This window comes from Heterodontus francisci, chromosome 44, assembly GCF_036365525.1.
Source record: "Heterodontus francisci isolate sHetFra1 chromosome 44, sHetFra1.hap1, whole genome shotgun sequence".
Lineage (NCBI taxonomy): Eukaryota > Metazoa > Chordata > Chondrichthyes > Heterodontiformes > Heterodontidae > Heterodontus > Heterodontus francisci.
This window is the reverse complement of record NC_090414.1, coordinates 9,692,291-9,714,318: the sequence shown is the minus strand read 5'-3', so window position 1 is coordinate 9,714,318 and position 22,028 is coordinate 9,692,291. Positions and strand designations below refer to the sequence as shown.

Genomic DNA, 22,028 nt, shown 5'->3' with positions numbered 1-22,028 from the left:
TCTGCTGCTGAGCTTTGGTGAGATCAACGTAGAGGGGCATCTGTTGTTTGCGGCATTTCTCTTGCAGCTGACGAAGGGAGAACAGCATGTCAATGGTGGATCTCTCTGCTCGAAAGCCGCGCTGTGCCTCAGGGTAGACACGCTCATCCAACTTCTGGAGTCTGTTTAAAATGACTCGAGCGAAGATTTTCCCCATTATGCTGAGCAGCCAGATTCCACGGTAATTGTTGCAGTCACCGCAGTCACACTTGTTCTTATAGAGGGTGATGATATTTGCATCGCGCATGTCCTGGAGTACTGCTCCCTCGTCCCAGCACAGGCATAGCAGTTCATGTAGTGCTGAGAAAATAGCGGGCTTGGCATTCTTGATTATTTCAGGTATAATGCTGTCCTTCCAAGGGGCTTTTCCCCTGGCTAGAGAAACAATGGTATCACTGAGTTCTGCTTTTGTTGGTCCAACTCATCCATGACTGGCAGAGACTGGGCGGCATTGAGGGCGGTATCAGTGAAATTTTCCCTGGAGTACAGCTCTTGGTAGTGATCCACCCAGCGGTCCATTTGCTTGCGTTGGTTAGTGATCATGTCCCCCGATTTAGACTTGAGGGAGGCGATCTTCTTGATGGATGTCCCAAAAGCTCTCTTAATGCCATTCGTCTGATGTTTCTCGTGTCAGAGGCCAGCTGCATATGACTGCATAGGTGTTGCCGGTAGTGATTTGCACAGCGTCTGGCTGTTCTTTGTGCAGCGTTTTGGGCAACTTTAAGTACTACGGATGTGAATTCGCTGGTAGCTTTCTTGTACTTCAACAGTGCAATGCGCTTAGCAGCTATGACCGGTTCCAGCCCTTCAAAGTGAGGTTGAAACCAGTCTGCATTCTGCTTCTCACGGTTGACAAAGGTGATCATTGCTGAGATATAGATGGCGTCTCTGATGTGGACCCACTTGGTCTCTGCATTCTCTGCAGGAGTGTTTTTGAAGATCTTTTTCAAGTGAATTTAGAAACTTTTGTAACAGCTGTGGATACGACATTCTGTTTGTGTTGATGCGTGGGTGGCCCTTCTGCTTGGAGTGATGCAGCTTCTTTGGTTTGAGTCTAACTTTGCTGCACACCAGGGAGTGGTCGGTGTCACAATCTGCACTGTGGAAGATGCGTGTGATTTGAATGCTGTTTAAAGAGGCTCGCCTTGTGACGATGAGATCCAGCTGGTGCCAACGACGTGATCTTGGATGTCTCCATGAAACCTGGCGACAGGATTTAGTCTGAAAGAAGGAGTTGGTGATGCAGCGGTTTTGCTAGGTGCACAACTCCAGCAGTCTCTGTCCATTCTCATTAATTCTTCCAATGCTTTAAAGTCCCCCAGAAGGTGCAAATATTCGGTATTAGGAATGCTACTAGTGATATTATGGAGTGTTTTAAGGCAGTGCCATAATGATAATGTCACTGGACTAGTAATCCAGAGCCCAGGATAATGCATTGCAGTCATGGTTCCAATCCCACGACAGCAGATGGTGGAATGTGAATTCAAATACTCAATATGGAATTAAAAGGGAGTCTAATGGCGATGCTGAAACCATTGCCAAAGGGTACAAAATCCATCTAGTTCAATTATGTCTTCAGGGAAGGAAATCTGCCATCCTTACCTGGTCTATTCTACCTGTGACTCTGGGCTTACAACAATTCGGTTGTCTACTAAATGCCCTCTGAAATAACCTATCAGGCTACTCAGTTCAGGGACAGTTAGGGAGGGGCAACTAATACTGGCCTAACCATCGATGTCCATATGCCATGAACGAATTTAAGAATGAAATATATCATGTTATAATATGTGAATTGCGACATCGAAGGGTTAAGGGAATGATATAACAATGTATGTTTGAAAGATTGATTTGGAATTTGATTAATGTATGAGCAATCTGTATATTGTCTTCGGGAAAAAAAGTAATGTGTTAGAGCTTTACAGCTATAAGTGGCAAGGATTGTATTCTGGTGCTGCTGTTACATTTAGGCTCAATTATTGTTTGTTTACTAAAGCTGTGACATCTGGCATTCAAAGTTGCAATCCCTATGGACTTCTGAATGAACATAACATGGGTCACATATTTACTGTCCTCGAACAAAGGGCTATATTTTCCAGGGATCCGACACAGAACACTGTTAAGTTTTCATTGCGGGAGTGGGGGCGGGGGCGTCGGTGGTCAGAGGACACGTGATCGCATGGTTATTGGGGTGGGAGAGGGGCAAAGTAAATGTTTGTAAGTTTTTTGTTGTCTCATTCTTTAAATAATTCTTTAAATTAAACGGAAGGGCTCGAAGCCCTTTTAAGATGCTGTCAGTGCCTTCGTAAAGGCTGCTGACAACGTTCCCGGGGATGGACTGCCGACCCCCACCACGTCATCGAGGGTGTGGTCCGCCATGGTCATTTAAAGGAGCCGCTGTTTTTAATAACGTGGCGGCTCTGCAAAGTGCGGCCCTCGCATGCAGGCCACTATTGTTTATGTTCACTTCTTACTTCAGTGGTGGACATGAGCATGCAGCCCAATATCCCTTCATCAGAAGAGAATTCGGTAAGCAGGACAACTACAAATTAAGAAGAACATAAATTTGAGTGAACAGAGTATAAATTGTGAGTTTGGTGTGTGAGAGAGGGGTTCCTTTCTTTCTTCTGCCACCGTTTTTTCAGCCTCCAATAGCTACCTCTGTCTTCAGTACAGGGGAAGAAGATGACCTATGATTAACTGGCAAGATATTTTACTGCTCATTGCAATAAAAACGTTTTTAAAGTTGCATTACGGCAGGTCAGCTGGGCCAAGTGGAATGTATTTCCTGCAGTAAGTGGGAGGTCATGGAAGCACCACATGTCCAAGATGAACAAATATGCAGTAAGTGTCACTGGCTGCAGAAGCCTGCGCTCCAGGTTTTACAAGTTGAGCAGCAGCTGGAGTCACTGTTGTGCATTCGCAGAGGACTACATGGATAGCACGTTTAGGGAGATTGTCAAACCGCAGGTTAGGAGCATGCAGGCTCCTGGTTGAACGTCAGGCAGTCTTAGAGAACCAGGCAAGCAGTGCATGAGTCACCTGAGTCTATCTTGCTTGCTAATCGGTTTTCCATTTTGGATACCAGTGAGGTGGATGTTTCCTCAGGGGAGTCCGTGGCACCACGGGTGGCTCAGCTGCTCAGGAGGGGCGGAAGAAGAGTGGAAGAGCAATAGTAATAGGGAATTCGATAGTCAGATGATCAGGCAGGCGTTCCCAAGGCAGTACACGTGACTCCAGGATGGTGTATTGCCTCCCTGGTGCCAGGGTCAAGGATGTCATCGAGCAGTTGCAGGAATCCTTCTGGGGAGGGTTTAACTTTGAGCAAAGAGTTATGACGGCATCGGGGGCGAATTCGCTGAAGTGGATTTGGAAAATACATTAAAAGGTATGATAGTACATAGGCAAGGAAAACCTTGAAAGACATGCTACATAGCTTATAACAACTCTACATTCGTCCAAGGCACAAAATAAAATCAAAGGTAAAGGCAGTGGATAAAGAAGGAAGCTAAGGATTGTGTAATTTTGAAATAAAAGCCCAATGCAGTTGCCTGAAATAGTCAGAAACCTGAAGATTGGGGCTATTTTGGAATACTGTAAAGGAGGATGAAGAAACTGATGATCAAATGGAGAATAGAATATGAATGTAAACTTGCAAATAAATAAATAAAAACTGACAGTAAAACCTTCCAACGGTACCAAAAAGGAAACGTTTGGCGAAGACAAATGTGGGTCCATCAGTGGCAGAGACGGGAGGATTTATAATGTGTTATCGAGAAATGCAGAGACGCTAAATGATTATTTTGTGTCTGGTTTCAGTGAGGAATATACAAGAAATCTCCCAGAGTTAGAGATCCAACAGATTAAGGACAATGGGGAATTGAAGGAAATTAGTGTTAGTAAGAAGGTTGTATTGCAGACATTAATGGGGCTTATGGTTTATACGTCCCCAGCACCTGATATTCTACATCTCAGAGTTTTGAAAGATGCAGCGATGAACATAGTGGATGCATTAGTGATAATCTTCAAAAGTTCTATAGATTTTTATTTAGAGATACAGATCAAGGGGAGTCAATGGACGTGGAATACATGGATTTTCAAAAGACCTTTGATAAAAACCCCAAAGGAGGTTGGTTAGCAAAATTAAAGCACACGGGATAGGAAGTAATATACTGGCATGGATTAAGGATTAGTTTACAGGCAGAAAGCTGAAAGTAGGAACAAACGGGTCATTCTGGCATTGGTAGGCTGTGACTAGCCGGGTACCCCAGGGATCAGTGCTTGGGCCCCAGTTGTTCAAAATATAAATCAATGATTTGGATGCAGAGGCGAATGTAGTATTTCCAAGTTCGCGGATGACACAAAACCAGGCGGGAATGTGTGTTCTGAGGAAGATGCAAAGTGGCTTCAAGGGGATTTGGACCTATTTAGTGAATGGGCAAGAACGTGGCAGATGGAATATAATGTGGAAAAATGTGAGGTTATCCATGTTGGTAGGAGGATCAGATGTGCAGAATATTTCTGAACTGGTAAGAGATTATAAAATGTAGATGTACAAAGGGAGCTGGGTGTCCTTGCGAATAAGCCACTGAAAGCTGACGAGCAGGTCCTGCAAGCACTGAAGAAGGCTAACGGTATGTTAGCCTTTATTGCAAGAGGATTTGAGTACAGGAGTAGTGAAGTCTTGCTTTAATTTTATAGAACATTGGTTAGATCGCACCAGCAGTACTGTGTGCAGTATTGGTCCCCTTACCTTCGTCAGGAATAATTGCCATAGATGGAGGGCAACGAAGGTTCACCAGACTTGGTCCCGGGATTGTGTGACTGTCCTATGAAGAGCGATTCGAGAAACAGTGCCTGTGTTCTCAAGAGTTTTGAAGAATGAGAGATGATCTCATTGAAACCTACAAAATACTTAAAGGGATAGACAGTGTAGTTACAACTAAAATATTTTGCCTGGTTGGAAAGTCTAGAACCAGCGGACACATTTTCAAAATAAGGGAAAGCCACTTAGGACTGAGATGAGGATAAATGTCTTTACTCAGAGGGTGGTGAATCTTTTGGAATTCTTCACTCCAGAGGATGTGGAAGCACAAACATTGAGTATGTTTAAAACATAGATTGACAGATTTCTAAATACAAATGAGATAACGGGATTTGAGGATTATGTTGGAAAGAGGAATTGAAGCAGTTGATCAACCATGATCGTATTGAATGGTGGAGCAGTCTCTATGGGCTGACTGGCCCACTCCTGCTCCTATGTTCCAATCTACTTGTATACCCATTAATGTGGTCGCTTGTTCAAAGCGTTTCTAAAGTCAATGTACACTCCATCCATTGCACTTCCCCATTTACCATGTCCACTACTGCCACAAAGAATTTGGTGAAGTTTATCAAGCACTATAATTCCTTTTGAAACGTGTGTTGTTGCTCATACAAAGGATTATTATTTGACACATTGTCATAAATGTTAGCAGTGACAGACAGCCTTTGTTTTAATGCCATTTACCATGAGGTATAACAGGGACATGAGGAAAAAGGGCACAAAGGAACTGATGAAATATTAGAGAAAGTACCAAATGCTTCGTCAGAGAGTGGGGTTTACTGAGGGGAAGGAAATGAGCTGGAAAGCAATGATTTTGGAGAGTAGGCCTCAGTCAGCTAAAGACATGGCTACCAATTGTGAGACGAAGAGAAAGAAGCATACTAAAACGCAACAATAGCCAGGTGCATCTGTATAGTGTCTTTAACATAGCAAATTATCCCATGGAGTCCAACAGAGCTATCATCAGATAGGTAGCGACCTGTAGCCACAAGAAAAGAGATATTAGGAGGAGTGTCCATTAGCTCAGTCGAAAAGAAGGAGATTATTGGAGATGGTTGGAAGCTGGAGGGCTCAAGGAGAAACTTCTAGAGCATGGACTGAAAGCACATATAGGGCAACTGTAGGTCATCAAAAAAAGAACAGAGGGTGGGAGGGTTGAGGAATTGTAAGGCATCAGGACATTACACATGTTGGGTTGGAGATAGTGTGAAGGGATTAAAAATGAGGATGGAGAACAGAGAGACTGGAGAAGGATTGAGATATGTTGTCAAGAGGGTCATCATCCTACAAGGAACAGCTGATGCAATATCTTCTTCTGAGAGCGCCAATGGGAAGCCTTTAGATGAGCAGGAAGGGAAAGGGTAAGTTAGATCCTTGAGAGTTGATACGGAAAATGAAGTAGAGAAGATATTGCTGGAGATTTTCAGGCTCCGATCAGATTGGTAAGAACGGGAACAAGTGAGCGAAGTCCCACCATGAGAGCAGTGTCAGAGGAATGAAGAGGCAATGGATTGAAGGAGAGCATGGAGATTCTGAATCTGACAAATGTGCAATTTAGGGTTCTGGTGCCTGATGAGCTGAAGTCGGGGCATAATCTGGTGTTATTTGGATGCAGAAGTAGGTGCCTTTTGTTATAGAGAGGACATGTGGTCAGCAGATCAGATCGTGGGTGAACAGAGATCAGAGATTACAAAACATCAAATTCAGCCTGAGGCAACTGTCAGAAGGGGTCTTGCAATCGGAAAAAAGGATATCAAGTTTATGGTGGCATCAAAGGATTCTCTCTACCCCATGTTTAATTAGAGGATCTTGCAGCTTCTGCAAAACGTAGTCTGCTGTAAACAGATATAAGCAATACCAAAATCAAGGGATCAGAGCAAAGGTTTGCAGTCATGCCTCATCTATTCTTGAATGGTAGGAGGCAACTGGAGGAAGATCCTCCGAAAACATCCACATCTTCAATAATGTGAGACTCAGCATGTAGGAACAAAAGAAAAGGGTGAAGCATTTGCAACGTCTTTAGCCAGAAATGTGGAGTGGATGATCCGTCTCAGCCTCCTCATGAGGTCCCAAGCAAAAGAGATGCTGGCTTCAACCAATTTGTTCCACGTGACATTAAGAAACCGTTCAAGACATTGGATACAGCCACATCCCGGTAGGGATTTAGATGTTTCAGTAAGAACAGAGAAGATGGTAAAAGAGGGGGGGGGGTGGCATCGTTAATCAAGGAGAGTATTACAGCGACAGAAAGGACATTTGACGACTCGTCTACTGAGGTAGTTAGGGCCGAGGTTAGAAACAGGAGAGGTGAGGTCACCCTGTTGGGACTCTTTTATAGACCTCCGAATAGTTCCAGAGATGTAGAGGAAAGGAAAGCGAAGATGATTCTCGACAGGGGCGAGAGTAATAGGGTAGTTGTTCTGGGGGACTTTAACTTTCCAAATATTGACTGGAAATACGATAGTTCGAGTACTTTAGATGGGTCAGATTTTGTCCAGTGTGTGCAGGAGGGTTTTCTGACAGAGTATGTCGACAGGCCAACCAGGGGCGATGCCACATTGGATTTGGTACTGGTAATGAACCCGGCCAGGTGTTAGATTGAGATGGAGGTTAGCACTTTGGTGATAGTGATCACAATTCGGTTAGGTTTACCTTAGCGATGGGCAGGGACAGGTATATACCGCAGGGCAAGAATTATAGCTGGGGGAAAGGAAATTATGATGCGATTAGGCAAGATTTAGGATGCGGAGGATGGGGAAGGAAACTGCAGGGGATGGGAACAATCGAAATGTGGAGCTTATTCAAGGAGCAGCTACTGCGTGTCCTTGATAAGTATGTACCTGTCAGGCAGGGAGGAAGTTGTCGAGCGAGGGAGCCGTGGTTTACTAAAGAAGTTGAAGCGCTTGTCAAGAGGAAGAAGAAGGCTTATGTTAGGATGAGACGTTAAGGCTCAGTTAGGACGCTTGAGAGTTACAAGCTAACCAGGAAGGATCTAAAGGGAGAGCTAAGAAGTGCAAGGAGAGGACACGAGAAGTCATTGGTGGATAGGATCAGGGAAAACCCTAAGGCTTTCTATAGGTATATCAGGAATAAAAGAATGACTAGAGTTAGATTAGGGCCAATCAAGGATAGTAGTGGGAAGTTGTGTGTGGAATCAGAGGAGATAGGGGAAGCGTTAAATGAATATCTTTCGTCAGTATTTACAGTAGAGAAAGAAAATGTTGTCGAGAAGAATACTGAGATTCCGGCGACTAGGCTAGATGGGATTGAGGTTCACAAGGAGGAGGTGTTAGCAATTTTGGAAAGTGTGAAAATAGATAGGTCCCCTGGGCCAGATGGGATTTATCCTAGGATTCTCAGGGAAGCCAGGGAGGAGATTGCAGAGCCTTTGTCCTTGATCTTTATGTCGTCATTGTCGACAGGAATAGTGTCGGAAGACTGGAGGATAGCAAATGTTGTCCCCTTGTTCAAGAAGGGGAGTAGAGACAGCCCTGGTGATTATAGACCTGTGACCATTACTTCAGTTGTGAGTAAAATGATGGAAAAGGTTACAAGAGACAGGAGTTATAATCATCTTGAAAATAATAAGTTCATTAGCGATAGTCAGCACGGTTTTGTGAAGGGTATGTCATGCCTCACAAACCTTATTGAGTTTTTCGAGAAGGTGACCAAACAGGTGGATGAGGGTAAAGCCGTGGATGTGGTGTATCTGGATTTCAGTAAGGCGTTTGATAAGGTTCCCCACGGTAGGCTATTGCAGAAAATACGGAAGTCTGGGGTTGAAGGTGATTTAGAGCTTTGGATCAGAAATTGGCCAGATGAAAGAAGACAGAGGGTGGTGGTTGATGGCAAATGTTCATCCTGGAGTTTAGTTACTAGTGGTGTACCGCAAGGATCTGTTTTGGGGACACTGCTGTTTGTCATTTTTATAAATGACCTGGAAGAGTGTGTAGAAGGGTGGGTTAGTAAATTTGCAGATGACACTAAGGTCGGTGGAGTTATGGATATTGGTGAAGGATGTTGTCGGGTACTGAGGGACATAGATAGGCTGCAGAGCTGGGCTGAGAGATGGCAAATGAAGTTTAATGCGGAAAAACGTGAGGTGATTCACTTTGGAAGGAGTAACAAGAATGCAGAGTACTGGGCTAATGGGAAGATTCTTGGTAGTCTGGATGAACAGAGAGATCTTGGTGTCCAGGTACATAAATCCCTGAAAGTTGCTACCCAGGTTAATAGGGCTGTTCAGAAGGCATATGGTGTGTTAGCTTTTATTAGTAGGGGGATCGAGTTTCGGAGCCACGAGGTCATGCTGCAGCTGTACAAAACTCTGGTGAGGCCGCACCTGGAGTATTGCGTGCAGTTCTGGTCACTGCATTGGAGGAAGGATGTGGAAGCTTTGGAAAGGGTGAAGAGGAAAATTGCTAGGATGTTGCCTGGTATGGAGGGAAGGTCTTCCGAGGAAAGGCTGAGGGACTTGAGATTCATTTCGTTGGAGAGAAGGAGGAGGAGAGGTCTCTTAATAGAAACATATAAGATAATCAGAGGGTTAGATAGGGTGGATAGTGAGAGTCTTTTTCCTCGGATGGTGATGGCAAACACGAGGGGACATAACTTTAAGTTGAGGGGTGATAGATATAGGACAGATGTTAGAGGTAGTTTCTTTACTCAGTGAGTAGTAGGGGCGTGGAACGCCCTGCCTGCAGCAGTAGTAGACTCGCCAACTTTAAGGGCATTTAAGTGGTCATTGGATAGACATATGGATGAAAATGTAATAGTGTAGGTCAGATGGTTTCACAGGTCAGCGCAACATCGAGGGCCGAAGGGCCTGTACTGCGCTGTAATGTTCTAATTCTAATTCTAATTCCAGTGATGAAGGCACGTGGAACCTAGCTGTGCCTTGAGCAAAAGCTGTTCCAGTAAAACTACAACAAAAACAGTTACACATGGAAACTTGCACCTGTATTTCCTGTTGAAAGCAGGATGTATACAATCTCGCGCCTTACCATCCAATCAGCCTACTCCAAAACATCAGCAAAGGGATGGATTGTGTCATTGACTGTTTGATCAAGCGACATTTACTCAGCAACGATGTTCAGTTTGGAATCTGCCAGGGCCTCTTCGCTCCAAACCTCTTAATCTCGATGGTAAACATGGAAGAAAGAGTTGAATTCCGTAGGTGAAGTGAGATTGCTTGGCTTTAACATCAATGCAGCATTAGACTGAATGTGGAAGCGAGGAGCCTGAGCAAAATTAAATTCAGTGAGAGTCGGGGGCAAGCTTTCAAATGGCTGGAGTCATACCTAGCACACAGGACGATTGTTGTGGTTGTTGGAGGACCAACATGTCAGCCCAGGGCATCAGTAGTTCCTCAGCGTAGATTCTGAGGCCCAAACTCTTGAGCTGCTCCATCAATGACATTCCTTTCAATATACGGCCAAAAGTGGGGATGATCGCTGATGATTGCACAGTGTTGAAGAACTTCACAGTCAATGCCCACAAGCAGAATGACCTGGACAAAATTCAGGCTTCGGCTGATACAAAGCAAGTAGCATTATTGCCACACAAGTGCCCTCCAAAAGGAAAAAATCCTACCATCATTCCTTGACATTCAATCATATTACCATTACTGAATTAGCCACCTTCGACATCCTTGTGGTTACCACTGGTGGAAAGTACCTGAAACAGCCACATATGAACAGTGGCTGCAAGAGCAGTTCAGAGCCCTGGGTCTCACCTCCGGACTCCCCATTGTCTGTCCACTATCTACAGCGCACGTCCAGAACACTCAAGAACACCAACACCATCAGCCCGCTTTATAGGCAGCCCATCCATCACCATAACATTTGCACCCTCCACTACAAGTGGACAGTGGCAGCAATGTGTACCATGTATAGGATGTGCTGTCGCATCGCATCTATGGCTGCTTTGACAGCACCTTCCAAACTCACAAAATCTATGCACTAGAAGCACAATGGCAGCAGGCACATGAGAACACCAAAACCTGCAAGTTCCCTTCAAATGCACAAAGCATCCTGGCATGTCATTACGTCCCTGTTCCTTCATTGTTGCCGGGCCAAAATCCTGGTTCTCCCTCCCTAAATGCACAGAGCATGTATTTGCACCACACAGACTACAGGGTTTCAAGAAAGCAGCTCAACACCACCTTCTCAAAGGCAATGAGGGATGCGCAATTAAGGCTGGCCTTACCAGCGATGCTTGTATCCCAAGAAAAATATGGAAATGTATGATAACTCTGAGGTAGTGGAGAGCTGGATCAGGGTGTTGTCAACACACATGTGGAAGCTGAAACCATGTTTGTAGATGATGTCGCCAGGGGGCACACTGTAGAGAGGAAGTGTAAGGAACAAAAACGGAAACTTCAGGGACTCCGGAGGTAACAATGCTGTTGGGGGGAGAGAAGTCACTACTGGTGATGCTCTGGCCACAATAAGAGCAGTGAGAATGGAACCAAGCAAGGTAGCCCCACCGAACGAGAGCAGTGTCAGAGTAATGGGAAGATCACATGTGGGTTGGCTGCAGTTTTGAAGGAGAGGCTGGAGATGCTGATGAGTGAGGACAAGGACGGATTTTAACCAAAGGATGTTAATTTTAAATTGAAGGTGTTGGTGGACTGGCAACCAATGTGTGTCAGTGAGAGTGAAGGCGATGGAAGAGTGGGACGTAGTGAAGGCTGGGCATGGAGAGCAGAGTTTTACACCAGTTGGGATTGATGAAAAGTGGAAGTTGGGTGGCTGATCAGGCGTGATCTGGAGGAATGGGGTAAGGAGATGGCACCGTTCTAATATTACTGAAGCCATTAACCAATGTAGAATCAAAAGGTAACTGTGTGAATTAAAATAGCAGGGAGAGGAATTATCGATGGGACACGTTCAATATCCGTTCCCGACTATCACCCACAATAATTTCTTGGCTGAAATTCTGAATGTGTCCTTTAACTGCCCTGTGTCATGAAATCAAAGTTCATATTTCAACTGAGAAACTGCAGGAACAGAAAAACAGCTTTGCTTGTGGCTCTAGATTCAGTGTACATGGCGAAGAAATCAGTAACATTTATAATTGAATGGATAGGAATGAAGGTGGGCAATGCAATCATTTATGGAAAGTGTAAATGAGTCCACTCAGCACTATGTGATTATTTGTGTCGTAAGCCGAGCTTTCAGCTTCATAGCTGAGAGATGTCGAACTGAAGTAATGTACTGGATTTTGAGATCTATATGCACCTTATTATTTTGATCAGAATCAAAGCTAATGATATAATATGTTTGTTCAAGTGAGTGTAACTAATAGCAATGATCAGGGGTATAACTGTGTCAGTGGAGACCGATGTGCTGTATAAATGAGGACACTGAAATAGATCAATGCAGAGTGCTTGCTGATGCTGTGGCTTCTAGACCAGCGGAAGTTGCTGATTCTCAGAGAATGGGACGGGCAGTATTTCATCAGACAGAAGAAATTTACTATCCGATTCTTGCAGCTGTTGGAGTTCCTGGTATGCCGTCATCTCGTCTGTTTATGGTTTAAAACGGTGTCAGCTGTGCTACTGTACTCGGTATTATTTTGAAATGTGCGTTTTACAAAGCTGCTTGTTCTGTTCCAGCAGTTGAATGATGACATGTATTCAGTCTCTGCACTTTCAGTCCTGCAGCAGATGCATTATTGCAATAATGATGTCCAAACCTGGAAATGTTCTTGAATTTTTCCCTGCACTGTATGTATTGGAACCTTGTTTTAGTTTTAGAGATACAGCACTGAAACAGGCCCTTCGGCTCACCGAGTCTGTGCCGACCATCAACCACCCATTTATACTTATCCTACACTAATCCCATATTCCTACCACATCCCCACCGACCCTATATTTCCCTACCATCGACTTAAATTAGGGACAATATATAATGGCCAATTTAACTACCAACATGCAAGTCTTTTGGCTTGTGGGAGGAAACCGGAGCACCCGGAGAAAACCCACGCAGACACAGGGAGAACTTGCAAACTCCACACAGGCAGTACCCAGAATTGAACACGGGTCGCTGGAGCTGAGAGGCTGCGGTGCTAACCACTGCGCCACTGTGCCGCCCCACTGTGTCTGGGCTAAGAACAGAAATCAGACAGTCAGAAGTTGTAAAAACATTTATGTTGTGAGACTAATCTGTCCTGGAATATCTTCATGAATGTGTGTGGAGTAATTGATAATGGGACAACTCAAGGACTTGGTACTACAAGGAGTAACACAATGTCCTTCCTCTTCAATAACATGGTTCAGTGTAACTAGGAATTTAATCTATTTATGATTATCACTGTTATAAAATTTTATTTCTTTCTGCGTATGTCTGAAGCTGCATCAGATGCCTTTCAGTTAAACTGAATTTTCTGCTAACCCTTTCACGTATCCTTCTCTGCTTCACTGTGCTTGAATTCACTTTCGATGTGTTACATCTTGAAATACAAAGCATTCCTGTGATTCATCAGCTTACACCATGTCTGTTGGAATCATAAGTCCTTCTATTTAATGTAGATTATAAACTTCAGCGGTCATGTTGGTGTCTGTGAATTGAACAATTTAGCGCTGTACTTTATCATTCCAGGAGATGACTTATGATGTATCTGGTAGAGCCTTTTGATTCGTTTATTCCATGCTTCTTACATTCAAAGAACAGTAGGTCGACTGGAGGAGACTTATGCGACCTGTACAAATATGAATATCATCACAGAGACTTCAGCACTGAACAAAATGTCAATGGGAATAGGACCACTGTTCAAGGGATAGTGTACAGAATGCAGGTACAGGAAGTTAGACTGATTGGGATGAGGAAAAGATAACCGAGAAAATAAGAGACCGTGAACAGAGATGGAGAGAGGTGTTTTAAAGAACTAGATGGAGCAGAAAATCTAGGAGATGGAAAAGGAATGTGCGAAGAGTGACAATATGTAGTAGCAGTGTGAATAGGCTCTCAAAATGAACTGATAAAACCTCCAGTACAATTCTGCCTAGGAAATATGAATTGAAAGTGTCAGAAGAATGTCGTCAATTTTTTTTTAGTTTAATTGCACTGGCCGAGATTGTTTATCACTACCTGGTCCTCATTCTATTCAGCTGAAAGCTATTTTTCCCCTTATATATACTTACAGGATAGATTCCGAGATTTATTCTTAATAATAAACTCAATAAGAATGAAACATAAGAAATAAGAGTAGGATGATACCATTTGGACTCTTGAAACTGTTCCGTAATTAATTATAATCAGGACTCATCTACAATCTCTACTCCATATTCCCACACAATACAATTATCCCAACATTCCCTCAGAGTCCTATTGACCTCTACCTTACATATTATCAACGAGTGAATATCCACAGCACTCTGGCGTAGACAATTTCAAAAATTTACAAATTTCAGAATAAACAAATCTGTCCTCAGCTCAATGTGAAATTGCATACTCTTTATTCCGAAATTGTGCTTGCTCGTTCTATATTCTCTGGCCAGTGAAATAGCTTCTCATCTACTCTGTCAAGCCCTCTCATAACCGTGTATATCTAAATGAAATTACCTCTCATTCTTTTAAACTCCAGAGAAAATAAGACAATTTTCCTCAATCTCTCCTCATACAACAATCCTCTCATCTCAGGAATGTATTTCATAAAGCATTTTAATGCATCCCCGCTAAGGCAAGTATATCTTTCATAGTGTACTAGATCAAGATTTGAAACACTACTGATTAAAGATCGCTGATCTGAAACGTTAACTTTGCTTCTTTCTCCATAGATGCTGCCAGACCTGCTGAGTATTATCCAACAGTTTTTGCTTTTATTTCAAATTTCCAGCATCTGCAGTATTTTGCTTATGTTTACTTGAAATATTAGTCGTGGGATGGCCTTATCATAGCTTTGCACAATTGTAGCATTCAAATGTTCATTGTGCAAGTTTATTAATGTATTCATGTAGTCTGTTTAACGCTCTGTATTAACAGTACTCGCAATTTGGATTTTTCTGTAAATTTTTAACATGTGCTTCCACTTCCCGAGGTTCTGTCAATTATGTAATTGATGAATTAATTGATGAATTGCATTGGTTCCACTACCAGTGCCTGGTGATTATAACTTCTCTGAAATCTAGCTCAATAGCTTTCACCCCTAATTCCTGCTTTCTGTTTTTGCAGCCAACTCGCTGTCCATTCTGCTGCTTGTCACCTAACTCCACTTGTTTTAAGATTTGCAATATTTTGCTGTGCGGTAACTTATCAAAGACTGTTTGAAAGTAAACCGAGATAAAATCTACTGTATTAGTCTTATCTACTCTTTCTGATACGTATTCAAAGAAGTCAATCCGTTTGTCAAGTATGTCCTTCCTTTTGCAATATGTGCTGACTACTCTATATTATAATTCGCTTCTCTGGATTATTTTCTGTTACTTATTTAAATAAGGATCCCACTATCATTCCTGTCACTGATGTTATGCAAACTGCCTGATAGTTCCTTGCACTTTTACCTTCTGTTCGATAAGCAAGCATCAGTTTAATATTACATCATGTCCTCCGGAACTATATTCTGATGATTTTTAATGAACAGATAAGTGTACCTTCGCTATTTCCGTACTAAACTTTTTGTTTAACTATGTGTGGATGCAATACATCCTTGCCAGATTTCACCCTCTTGCTGATTAATTTATCAAATGTTTCCCGCTTTCTTAATGCCTTAAAGTTTTCCTTTGAATTCTTTCACTATTATTTTGCAGTTTATGCCATCTGCTAATAGATCTCACATTCTTCTTCAGTCTATGAATCCTCTTCCACTGCTTCATTCTGCCTGACTGCCCACAACACACGAGACGTCCTTCCATCCTTCTGTGGTAACATCTGCGCTCCAGAGGTCCATCTATAATTCTGTCCACGGTAGACTGCGCTTCTCTGGCCCAGCGTTTGGTAAATCCAAGTTATCCTGAAATGTACAGTCGATGAGATCTTGCCTGACAGAAACCATGCGCTGGAGTTAAAGAAGGCCTTGCCGTCGTTATCCGTGGCGAGGTTGGGGAGGGGTGATTGTGGGGCTGCTGCTCAAGAAGCTCCGAATGATGCCCACCATGGACCTCAATCCTGTGAGTGCCCAGTCTGATCCTTCTGGTAGGGCGAGGCTCCGAGGCGGCCACCCTGGTGCTGGCCCACGGAACCACAACTAAACATTGAAATCAATAACATTCTTAACAATCAAAATTTAAATAAGCCGACAGTGCTTTCAAAATGGCATCAGCACCTGTGCACAGACAGCTGATGCTGTTGCTGGGGACAGAAAGCTTGCCCTCTCCACATGATGCGGGGGTGTAATGTCCTGTCTTTTTAAATGAGCCACCAAGCTTATGATCACAGCAACTCTTTGCCATGCGGCCCAGGCAGGTGGGCTGACATTATTGAGCTGTTTGCCGAAAATCCAGCCCCATTATCTGTCCCAGAAGATTCCATCCAATATCTCCTGCTGGAGCTTTCCAAGATCCCCATTCGGAATTGTTTCATTTTGTTTCATTCACTGGCCAATCCCACGGCAAATTTGCTCTTTCTGACTGTGTCTGGTTTGGGAATGAAAACCATCACAGTATCCTGATCCTGGATCCAGTGGAAGGCAGCGCATTGACCCACTGGCCCAGTTGTTAGCACCACAGCCTCACAGCTCTACCGACCCAGGTTCAGTTCTGGGTGTTGCTTGTAGAATTTGTAAGGAGTGACTACGTGGGTTTCCTACAAGTGCTCTGGTTTCCTCCTGCATGTCAAAGACTTATGAGTTGAGAGGCTAATCGGCGTTGGTCAAACAAAAAATTGCTCCTAGTGTAGTCGGTGGTAGGGGATGTGCGAGGGAAAATGTAGGAATTATATAAATGGGCAGTTGATGATCAGCCAGACTTGGTGGGCCGAAGGGCCTATTTTGATGCTGTATGATACTGTTGTAAACTATACAAGGGTGTAAACGTTGGGATATATCGTGCTCAAATTCTGGGGGCTTCCATGGCCCCAGCTACGACCATTCTTTGCTTCATCCTTACTCACTTTGCTTTATTTGTTTCTGATGGTCCATTCCTGGCACTTGCCTTTCCTTCCTCGATTTCTCTAACTCCATTTCAGGGGATTGACTGTGCACCAATATCTACTATAATTCGCCCGACTCCGACAGATGGCTTGATTATACTTACTCCCATCCCGTGTCCTGGAAAGGCTCTGTTGCATTCTCACAGTCTCGACACTTCCATTCTATCTGACTTCCAAATTATTGCTTCTGAAATGTCTTAATCTTTCCTCAACCGATGATTTCATTCCACGGTAGTTAACAGGACCCTCGACCGTGTCCATTCCATCTCCCGCCTTACTGCCTTCACCTCCCCTTCACTATAGCAATGATAGGCTTCTCCTTGTTCTCACCTTTCACCCCACCAGCCTACACATTCAAAGCAAATCCTTCTGGGAGGTTTTAATATTTTCTTATTTTTATCAGATTTGCAGCTGTTTCAGTATTTGTCTTTTGCAAAGTTAACTTGGCCTGTTTACTAGCAGGAGTGAATGACATGCCAAAGACTTGCAGGTTGATAGGTAAATTGGCCATTATAAATTGCCCCTAGTATAGGTAGGTGGTAGGGAAATATAGGGACAGGTGGGGATGTGGTAGGAATATGGAATTAGTAGGATTAGTATAAATGGGTGGTTGATGGTCAGCGCAGACTCGGTGGGCCGAAGGGCCTGTTTCAGTGCTGTATCGCTAAACTAAACTAAACTAAACTAAACATAGACGGGGAGTGGGGTTTTCGTGTTTTAAATCCACTTACTGCCTCTTCTTCAATATACAGGTTCCTCACCCTGAACGCAGCCTGATTGACAAGCTTGGCTTGCAATCTGATCCAAGACATGATAATGGGACCTGACTCCCCAGTGTTCTGAACTTGCAGTGTGGTCTGATCATGGGAGGGATCATTGGACCGTTGGACAGTCCAATACGTGGGCGCGGGGGGGGGGATAGGGTCTGGTCCGAGGGGTTGTGCGGTCCAATCCGGGGGGTGGTGAGGTCTGATCGTGTGGGTGTGGTCCAATCTCGGGGAGTGCTGGACTCTTACTGTGGGGAAGGTGGGATATGATCCCAGGGTGCGCAGATCCAATCCCAAGGCAATGGTTGAATTCCAGAACGGGAGACAACGCCAAATCCTAATCCCTGGTGCGTCTGTGTGTGGTGTGGGGTATAACGGGTTAACACAGCAAGTCACAGTTAAATACGTAAAACAGATTATATCAGAGAATTCCAACCTCACTAAAATATTTCTATTATGAAACCACCCGCTGGGAGCAGCTGTCGACAGTCTCCTGTCCCGAATCCCTTAAGCAAGGAAGTGAGTGGATGGAAGATGTGCTGAGTTGACGTTGAGCTGCGTAAAATGTTATCCTCTGACCCATCCCAAGTGTACCTGTTTCTGGTGATAAAATCCGGCCCGTACTGTCTGGGTGACACGCAGAGACTATTTAATCAGTAGTTCGCAATCCTTTTTCTTCTCTCTGTTACAGTTAATTTGGTGGCGATTGTGATTCTGTCCCGGGGAAACTGTGGACTCTCCACCTGCACCACTCGCTATCTGGTGGCCATGGCAATGGGGGATCTACTAGTCATTATCACTGGTGTCATACTATTCAAGATCAGTTACTATTACTTCCCGGGATCTTTTTTGGAAATTGGTCCTGTGTGCAGTGTTATCGCTGCCCTGAAACGTGCAGCCTCAGACTGTTCTGTCTGGTTCACCGTCACTTTCACATTTGATCGATTTGTTGCCATTCGTTGCCAAAAGCTGAAAACAACATATTGCACCAAGAAAGTTGCAGCTGTGATTCTCATAACAACATGCATCCTGCTTTGTTTAGAAAATGTCCCCTTCTATTTTGTATTTGAACCTGGACAGATAACTGACAATGTGGCGTGGTTGTGCTATCCAAGCAAAAGCTTCCTTACTGAGCCAGGTTGGGTGGTATTTGGTCAGTTTGATGTGGTTTTAACCCCATTGCTGCCGTTCACTGTAATTTTGTTTCTCAACTCTCTGACAGTCAGACACATTTTAGTGGCCAGTCAAGTCCGTAAGGGACTGAGGGGCCAGAGCAAGGGACCGAGTCGCAATGATCCAGAGATGGAGAGCAGAAGGAAGTCTGTGATTTTACTCTTCAGCATATCCGGCAGTTTCATACTTCTATGGTTGTTGTATGCTATGCAATTAGCATATTATATCATTGTCGGAAAAGATCCCAGGGATGCCAATGATTCTGAATATATATTCCTAGAGGTCGGATGGATGCTGATGAACTTAAGTTGCTGCACAAACACATTTATTTATGGGGCGACTCAGTCCAGGTTCAGAGAGCAACTCAAGAGCATGGTGAAATATCCGTTTACAACAATTATTCAATTAATGAGTAAATAAAACAACCGAGAGAAGCTGAGAGGCAGGTTCCACTGTTTCCAGTCCATCAATTTAATATTTATCCCGAATGGGAAATTGATGACCGACAGTTGGATGACTGAAATATACTGGTGGGAGGTGGGGGCGGGGGCGTGGAGCCACATAGGCAAACAGCAGCAGGACGGCGGGAAAGAGGTGATCAATAGTTACATGACTCGAGATACACTTGCAAGGGGGTGGGGAAGTCACACAGGGAAAAGAACCCTGAGGCAGCAGGCAAGAAGTGACATTTGGAAGGGTGAACAGAAAAGGGGGCAGGATGAAAGTCAGAGTGCCCCTGGAAGACAGAATGGAAAAGTACAGCCACAGTCTCTCCTCCACATCCAGTGGTTCAATTCTTAGCTCCTCGCATCTGCTCAGAAAGAAATACAATTGTTCTTACAAAATCGGACAATCTGCAGATGCTCCAGATCTTCTCCTGTCAGTTGATAATTTAAAAAAAACATAGATCCATAGAAAAACAATGGCAGGATAAGAGGCCATTCAGCCCAACGTGAGTGCGCTGGCTGAAATCCCTGGCTGCCAATTCTAATCACACCTTCAAGCACCTGGTCCGTAAACTTGCAGGTTACAGCACTTCAGGTGTATGTCCAGGTACCTTTTAAATGAGGTGAGGGTTTCCACCTCCACCACCGTTCTTGGTATTGGATTTTGAGTATTTTCATCCCATATGTCTCCTGTTCATTTCCCCCGCCCGATCAGTGCTCTCTCTCTCTCTCTCTCTCTGTCTGTCTCTCTCTGAGGCTGACAGTGTTGGTCTGGGGGCGGCAGGATGGGGAGCTGCTGTCCGGACAAGCCCTGCCGAGATTGTTGGGCAGGGAGACCTGATTGAGGCTGGAGAGGGGCTGAGCTTCGCACAGGTGCAGACAGCCCCGATACCTCTGCCTGGCAGATGTGGCTCCAATGGCTCCAATATTTGATGATATGGTCAATAGTTCCCTTTCATTATCTGTCCCTATCTCCTTCAAATCTGCAGGTATCACTCCTGCTGCACGGAAAAATAGTAACTATATGCTCCACTGTCCTGGAAAACATCTACCCCAACCCCGACCTCCATTTCCTCTCTAAATCCCTTGACCACGTTGTCGCTTCCCAAATCCATGCGCATCTTTTGCGGAACACGACGTTTAAATTCGTCCAATCAGGTTTCCGCCCATATCACAGCGCTGAAACACACTAAAGTCATGAAACGTGCCCGAGAAATGCCTATTCATATGTTGTTGAAATCTCATTAGGAGTCAGTGTGTGACTGGAGTCAAATGCAGATCAGCTCTTTCTCTAAGAGACGTTTTTATATAAAGTACAGAAAGCATGCATCAGTCTTGAGTTTATTTGACACAAATTATTAGATTTGTGCTGATTAGTTGCTACTTCTCTATGTCTTGCAATAATCTCTCCCACGACACATAATTTACCGAAACGAGCATCAGGTGAAATCTTTCTGTCGTCAAATTCATTGCTAAGAGTAGGGGTTCTAATTGGAATCTTTTTCCTGTGCGTCCTCACGAGTTTCACTGATAAGGCTTAAAGAAATAAAGTTGCTGCTTACTATCAGTGATGGAATCCTGACTGTTACTGCGACCCAAATATTTCCCACAGTAAGTGCAGCTAAAATATCTCACACTGAAAACAGTTTCACTCCCTGCTTTATTGACATTAACTCTGCATACAGTCTGTGGCCATTAATCACATACTGTCCTCTCAGGAACATTCAGCTAAATTCCTACACTGATCTCGTGGTATACAATCTGCAGCTATCAGTCACACACGCTCCTCTCAGGAACTGTCAGAGAAATTCCTGCACTGATCTCTCTGAATACAGTCTGAAGCTGTCACTCATACTCTCGCCTCTGGGGAACAGTGCTCCTATCCCGTTCACTTTTGAAAAGAAGAAAGCCAAATTTCTAGTTGCGCAGCACCTGGCTGTTCTTTGTGCAGTGCTTGTGGCTGCTTTAAGTGCTATGGATGTTAACCCGCTGGGGCTTTCTTGTAGTTCAACAGTGCAATGCGCTTACCGGTGATGACAGGTTCCAGCTCCTCAATATGAGATTGAAACCAGAAACTGCATTTCTGTTCGCACGAGAGGGAGCTATTTGCTGTATCAAACCCTGGATGTACTTACCACGGGAATGTTTGTTGGGACAGTGTTGGGGAAACTCTACTCTGTATCTAACCCCATTCTGTAGCTGGCCTGGGAGTGTTTGAGATGGACAGTGTAGAGATAGTTTTACTTTGCATCTTACCCCGTGCTGTACTCGCCCTGGGAGTGTTTGATGGGACAGTGTCGGGGAAACTTTATTCTGTATCTAATCCTGTTCTGTACCTGTCCTGGTAGTGTTTGACAGGGACAGTGTCGAGGGAGGTTTACTCTGTATCTAACCCCGTGCTGTAACTGTAGTGGCAGTGTTTGATGGGGCAGTGTAGAGGGAGCTTCAGGCTGTATCGCACAACGTTTCTTTTATTATATGGTTGCCTCTATACCCTTGGCCCCTTTTATATGTTTTATGTCGAGGGGGCCTTTATTGCTCTGGCCCCCTGTATATACATATTTTAAAATAACTTTATTACAAACAGATAAATAAAGATAAACTCAAATTAAAATGCCATTCTCGGCCTCGCTGATGCACTCCAGTCCCTGCGGTACCCACTGGTTATGGAAAGCCTGAAGCTTATCAGAGG

General features: G+C 44.1%; 1 protein-coding gene across 1 annotated transcript; it reads left to right on the top strand.

Annotated features, from left to right (window-relative positions):
• The first annotated feature begins 17,813 nt into the window (after positions 1-17,813).
• Positions 17,814-19,310, top strand: LOC137355956 (probable G-protein coupled receptor 139). Its single transcript, XM_068021656.1, has 2 exons — positions 17,814-17,850; positions 18,409-19,310. Exons 1-2 carry the CDS (start codon positions 17,814-17,816, stop codon positions 19,308-19,310), a joined length of 939 nt encoding a protein of 312 aa, XP_067877757.1.
• Positions 19,311-22,028: the final 2,718 nt, after the last annotated feature.

Coding starts and splice junctions, on each gene's coding strand:
- LOC137355956 (XM_068021656.1), top strand. CDS start 17,814: ATGGGAGGGATCATTGGACCGTTGGACAGTCCAATAC. Junction 17,851..18,408: donor ACCGTTGGACAGTCCAATAC/GTGGGCGCGGGG, acceptor TCTCTGTTACAG/TTAATTTGGTGGCGATTGTG.